The following is a 6,615-nucleotide window of genomic DNA, read 5'->3' as shown; positions in this document are numbered from 1 at the left end:
GAGAATGACTTAGCTCATTTGCATAATTGTGGGAGGTGTGACCTGTCACTTTTTTATGCATACTAATGAGATGAATGCGGCATGAATATAACTACTTGTGCACCTCCGTAAAACTACATCACAAAAATGTTATCTTCTCTATCTAGGAAAAAAGGGAGGGCCAATGAACTAGTCAAACACTAGATTACAACACCTTGCGACTGGTCAAAATCTGTAGCAGTGATCACTTTAAGTAGTAATAATGCCTAAAGCATGGAGGACAAAGTTCTTACCACAAATAAGATTCCCTGTTGTCCACTGCTCCAGGCGCTGCAGTCCTGGCTGTCTCTTTGTCCTGAGTGGGGGAAGATTACAAGTCTCTTAGTACACAGAATCATAAAGAACAGTAATACGTCCATATAGAAGGAAATGAAGGGAACCCACCTTGGCCTCAGTGAAGCGGGGCCCCTTTCTGTGACGGAGGACTGGAGGGATCTGGCTTTCATCCTGTCTGATGGAGCTCCTACTGTCACTCCTGAGAAGACAACATCCATTTAGGTTTCAACAAGAAAGAGGCCCAGGAAATACAGTCAAAGCAGACATTATTAACAGACATCTCTTATAGTATAAAATACTATATGACAGTAAAAAAAAGTTGTTATTAATAAACAAGAATACAGTTTAAAAGGGGAGTGATTTTTAAAATATCCATAAAGAAAAAGAAAATCTGCTTCCAGTTCTGTTTCATATGGGTGTTGAGAGATGTATCCATAGATCTCCTCATGTTGCTCTCAAAGTGCAGCAGATTGATGCTTTTAACTTCAATATTTAAAAAAAAAAATCCCCCACTTAAATCATGCTCAAATTGATAGGATACTAAATACATTTGCCCACATCTTGTGTCCATATCTTTCTGTTTTGGTGGTGCCACAACCGTGCATGCATATGCGAATCATAGTGAGTGTCTGCATTTGGGGGGGGGGGGGGGCCNTGCAATTATAGGTTTTAATTTTGTATTTGTGTTAATTTAAAATAGGGGGGGGGGGGGCGCCAGCTAAAATCTTGTCTAGGGCGGCAAATTGGTCAGGGCCGGCCCTGCCCCTGATGAATACTAGTCCAATATTCAGTCACCTTTTAGCTCTGTTTTGGTCTCCACCACGTGCCGAGGGAAGTCTCTGTCTCTGCGTCTGTGTGATGTTTGCTGTATGCAGTGTTAAACTGTGTTAAGCACACATGTTAGATTCCATTGGATAATCCTTTGATATTCCCAGACACCGGGGTTCTTTGACATTTCTTAATTTAACCAGATCTTCATACAAAGATCAAAGTAGCTCTTGAATTATAATTGTCACCAAGTTTAAAAGTCAAGATGTTTAATAATGTCTTATCTAATTGTAATTGGAACACTGACTGCCTGTTTTAAAAGTTATTACAACAAATATGTGGCAGAAACCAAAGTAAGGAGAAGTTAAATGAATGAATGTGCATGTTCAGTATGCATATAATGTATGTGTATCTACACATGATGTGTGTTGGCATAGGCCTTTATGTATAAATATTTTTCACATCAAAAAGTTTTATTTTAAGCACATTTAAGTATTGTTACTGAACCTGAAATGTAAGAAAAAACGTATGATGTTTTATTATCTCATGAATCATATGAATGGTTATAAAACAAAAACAAATACTTTAGATAAGCTAAAATGTTGTTTTCGTATAATTAAAGTGCCTGCGTCATCATGCATACATGATTATTTTCAGGATCTCGTGTGTTTAGGTACACATACGTTTCAGTGATGATTGAACAGCTTTTGCTAAAAATATATGCTGCTGACCATAAATATTTATTAAAGTCTAAATTGTAAATTCAATTCCACTGCTGAAGATAATAGAGCTCTCTTCCATTCATTAATTCCACCACAATAATGTCTGTAACCATGATCCACTTCTTTATGTCTCTCAACCCTCATAAGGCCCTCCATCATTCCCCTCACCAGCCCACATAGATCACTTCAGTGCATTTAAGGCAATATCTGAGTAAAGTGACTCCCGGGAGTGTGTGTTTCTCAGTGTTCCAGGGAGCAGACTAAGAATAGAAGGCCTACCTCACAGGCTCTGTGTTTTCCCTGGCCGAGCCCGAGCTCTGTTGCTCAGCCTCACTGAGATCTCTGCCGCCTGCAGGAACATCAGCACCCCTCCGTCCTCCCATTGGCTCCCCGGGCAACACACAGGCTTCATTAGATTCAGATTCTTTCTCAGCCTCCTGGTTGGTCTCCTAATACGCGAGAGATATGGAGAGAGGAATCTTTCAGCTTACAGAAGGGGAAGACCTTTCAACAATTTCATTTTGCTTCATTTCAGAGTGCTGATGACTTCTTATGTGGATATTCATGCTCCCCAGATTATGATCCCTAATACTTTAGGGGACCATTTCTCTAGCACCATCTTCAGGTGTTGAGGTTCATGAAATTATTTTATTCCGCAGATTGCATCTTTTCACTCTGTACATGATAAACCCTTTCCATTTTGGCCACTATGAGCCTACCTTCAGTTGAAAATGTCCATTCGAAATGAATCTGCATTTTAATATTTCCACTGCCCTTTTTTCAAACTCAACTTTTTTTTAGGTTAGATGCCTGAAATAAGGTCTTGGTTAACACAAGATTAAGATATTTTCACGTTTTGTTCTATGACAAAAATTAAGTCAGTATTTTTAGCTGGATGTTTGCCGCCTTTAGCTTAGCAGTTGCTAACAAGTGATTAAAAGGCACTGGTCCAAACGTATGTTTGTCAGAGATCTTTCTGCAAAATTTAGAAATCCAATGACACAATCCTATTGCTTTTTGTCGAGGGAGCCCTTGTGATGCTAGCTTCTAGTTTAGCCACCACAAATACGTGATCACTGCACCACTCTAGAGATTGACATGATCACATTCATGCTGCCAAGATGATGAACTCCTGTGCTTCTGATGGCCCCTTAATATTTCCTCTTGCATCATTGTAAGAACTAAGTAGTAGACTTACTGCGAATAAAGATCCAACAATAGCAAATGCATAGTACTAACATTGCATTACTAACAACCATTTAGGCCTCAGTACTGTAAATGGTCCCCCCCATGGTCATGATTTTTGCGGCATGAAAGTAGGAGAGATTTCAACTTCTCTCTCTTCACACTGTTGTTGTGAATGTTCATGTAAACAACTGTTTGTAACACCCAAAATGCTTTCAAGGACAAGCTGTCCAAAGCTATGAGCGTTAGCATGGGAACATCACAGTGACTGGCCTCAAGCTTTCAGCAGGTCATCTGGTCATGAGTGAGATATTGTGGAGGTGTGAATGTTCACATTGCTTCATGTTCCTGTTTGAGCAGTTGGACCATTAGACACACACAGGCAGACTGGGGCTTGTGTTTTTATAAAGGGAGCACTTATTTTACACTGGAAAATAAACAGCAAAGCTAACAGGAAGTCTACTCTCTTTTATGTCAATATTAATCCTATCCATTTGAAGTTTAAGATGTTATTGTAACATAAGCTTTTTGAATAGGTCCTCATTTGTTTTAAGAACTCGGAATATACATTTTCAGTATTTTGCAAATGTTCTTTTTATACCATTTTCATACAATTTTTGGAAACAATTTCCTTCCAAAAAGCAGTATCCTTTGAACTGTGCTGCCAAATACTAGTAAAGATTGAGAGAGACGCTTCAACCCTTGAATGAAAAATAATGTTGAATATAAAACATTACAAAAATGATAGCACTTCTTATTCCATATACATTTTAAGAGAGTTTATGTAATTGTTACACACAGTCCTTCAGGTGGTGCGAAAGGGTTATTTCAATACTTTAAATAAATGTAATATGTTCATCTTTAATAATTGTATCCTCCCTATCAGATAGAATGGCTAAGGGAAATATCTATCTAAAAATGTAAATACTGACTAGGGGATTGACAAAGTGATTTTAATTAACCCACAAGGGAACATCATTTTGTATCAAATGAATGGCATTCAACCAAAAGTAGTTTAGAGATTCAATTAAAACAAAACATGTCAACTTGATGGTGGTACAACACTTTTTTTCTGAGGACCAAGAATATCCGTATATCTTTCGAATGACCTACCAACATTGCCAACCATTAAAACATGGAAATGGACAAAAACTCCACTGAAAATAAACTGAAATACTTGATACTTAATTGTTTAAAAGTGCAAGCTCATTTGAGACTGGGATAGTCTGATCGTACGACTGAATTTACCTCATCATCCTCTAGTATGGAATCCATTCTCTCCCTGTAGTCTTCACCCAGCAGGTCCAGTAGCTGGTCAGGATCAGTCTCTGAAGCTGGGGCTGGCTGGAGAGCAGATACACTCAAAACAGAAGGCCAACTCTGCATTTCAAAATCCGGCAGCTCTGTAAACATGTGTTCCTCTTTGTCTGGGTAGAACAGATCCATGGGTTCGATAGAGTCACAGATTAAATCCCCTGCATGGGAATTTCTATCAAAGTCTGTATAAAATAGGTCCATGGTTGTGGAAACACTACCCGTATCTAAAGTGTTTTGTTGTGTTGTGGCTGTTTGATTGTCACATATGACTGATCCGCTGATGTCATGTTGATCCAAACTTTCTATGACCCTTTTTTGTTCTGATTCTGTTGGTTCAACATTTTCTGATACCAGACAGGAAGGACTTCCAACAGAGTCTTTGTCAACATTGTCATTGGAATCACAATCCAATTCAGGAGGATTGTCAGGGCTGTTGACCTCTCCGTCAGTTCCCTCTGCTTGATGTTCCTCATCTTCCCCAACACGATCACTACTTTCTGGCACACATGTCCCCTCTTCTTCCTGCTCTTCTGGCTCACTGGAAATAGATATCAATGGAATATGTATGCCTCTGCTTGGCTCAATACTTGTTTTTGAAACTCCATCTGTGTTGGATGGATGTGTGTTTGCTAAAGTCTCTGAGCTTAAGCTTTCTTGAGGACCTGGGTACTCTCTTAGAACTCCTTCACTTTCTTCTTGTTTTCCTACACCCCTTTCCTTATAAACAACAGCCTCCTCGGTTGGCTCTCCTCTTGTCTCTTCTGGACTATCTTTTTTCTGACATTCAGTTTCCCCTTCAAATTCGTCAGAGTTATTTCTCTCATTCTGACTTGCAGTTGCATACTTGATTTGTTCTTCATGTTCATTGGCATTCCCATTAACGTCCACAGCTTTCTCTAAGTATTCCGGGTCTCCATGAGCGCTCTCTTCAACAAGGGTTTGCTTGAGTTGTGACTGATTAGATTGATCAGTTTCTAGGAGATGTTCAACACCAGAATTAATCCGTTCTTCTGCCTCACACAGTCTAAAAGAAGGTTCTTGCTCTCTGCTCTGACTTGTATCCATGTCCATAGAGTCTACTTCTTTCGTAAGATCAGGTTCTTGTTCTATTACCATTTCCTGGTTGTTATTCTCAAGGTTTGCCTTTTTCACTTTGACAACTTCATCTTGCTTTTTCTCAGAATGCCCATGAATTCTTTCATTGGTGCTCTCCAACGAGCTCAGTGAGTAAATCCCTTCATCGATGTAGGACTCAGTATTCGACTGCTCATCAGACGCTCTATCCTCCATGGAAGGGACAAATCCTTCATCTAGATTAGTGATCTCCACAGGGGTGGCACGGTACACATCCCAGGCTGTTCCACTGTCACACAAAGAACTCTCGCTTTGGCTTTCACAAAACTTCTCTGGCATCACCCCGAACTCGCTCTCCATCCAGGAGTCTGGCGAGCCGATTGCAGAGTCGCCAATAACTGACTCTGTGTTTATGGACTCGGGCACCGATGAGCCTGTGGGAGAGTGACTGTAAGGCGGTTGTGGGGAGTTACAAGTTGTGTTGACCTCACTGGTGGATTCATTGGGATCTTCAACCACACTGCTTGAGATGTCTTCTGTGTGGGGGGAATCTGCTAAGATGTCTTCAACCGACCACGAGCGAGCTGTAGGCGGTCTGAAGGGGGGTGACATGGCGCTCCTGTCCTCTGACACAGAGGAAATTAAGATTTTGGGTGGGGCTTGGGCAGAGATCTTCTGGAACATGTAGGACCTCTCCTTCACTCTGCTTCGGTACGCACAATTCCTTATGTGGTTGGTGTCACTGTCACGGAAGTTGAGTCGGCCCATGGAGACGCTTCGTTCAATCGGCTGGCAGCGCTCCTCCGGCTGAGATGGAAACAAACAAGTTGGCAGAATTTATCTGTGCTCTCATTGAGACGCTAATGTCTTGTCAGACATATATTATAAAAATTAAAAAAAGGGATTCCTACCTCCTCTATGCCAGGAAAGTGCTCCAGGAACTGAGACACATATGTCATGATGGATTGTTCATCTGGTGCATTGATAGTCAAATCTGGGCATGGGCAGACAAAGAACATGACCACGTTGGCATTTAAAAAATAGACTCCCATGTAAATGAGGTTCCCTCCTAGTCATGACTTACAGGGCTAGACTGATCTTATGATAAAACATTGTTTGAGAAATATAATGGCTATGGCATATTGACACCATCAGTATACAATTGGTTCCCTATAAGCCTTGCTTTCACTAGGTACAATCTTTGTGTAAAATGTAAGAGCGTCAACCGTTGTGC

The 6,615-nt window shown here is 40.6% G+C and overlaps 1 protein-coding gene across 1 annotated transcript; it reads right to left on the bottom strand.

Moving 5' to 3' along the window:
- Nucleotides 1-251: 251 nt before the first annotated feature.
- On the bottom strand, nt 252-6,370 carry LOC104940980 (uncharacterized). The gene is made up of 5 exons (XM_010766014.1): nt 6,293-6,370; nt 4,239-6,188; nt 2,085-2,254; nt 424-514; nt 252-334 (listed from the first exon to the last, which is right to left on the bottom strand). Exons 1-5 carry the CDS (start codon nt 6,338-6,340, stop codon nt 269-271), a joined length of 2,325 nt encoding a protein of 774 aa, XP_010764316.1. The 5' UTR covers nt 6,341-6,370; the 3' UTR covers nt 252-268.
- Between the last annotated feature and the right edge of the window lie 245 nt (nt 6,371-6,615).

The sequence above is a fragment of the Notothenia coriiceps genome, unplaced genomic scaffold, assembly GCF_000735185.1.
Source record: "Notothenia coriiceps isolate Sejong01 unplaced genomic scaffold, NC01 NC01_scaffold00002859, whole genome shotgun sequence".
NCBI classification, from domain to species: Eukaryota; Metazoa; Chordata; class Actinopteri; order Perciformes; family Nototheniidae; genus Notothenia; species Notothenia coriiceps.
Note: the sequence above shows the minus strand (reverse complement) of the source record. Positions and strands in the feature narration are given on the sequence as shown.

Bases quoted from the DNA above. Each gene is read 5' to 3' on its own strand.
- LOC104940980 (XM_010766014.1), bottom strand. From the start codon at position 6,340: ATGACATATGTGTCTCAGTTCCTGGAGCACTTTCCTGGCATAGAGGAG. The intron at 2,255-4,238 runs GTAAATTCAGTC...CTCGCGTATTAG, and splicing joins CCATACTAGAGGATGATGAG to GAGACCAACCAGGAGGCTGA. The intron at 335-423 runs GTGGGTTCCCTT...TCCCCCACTCAG, and splicing joins CCCGCTTCACTGAGGCCAAG to GACAAAGAGACAGCCAGGAC.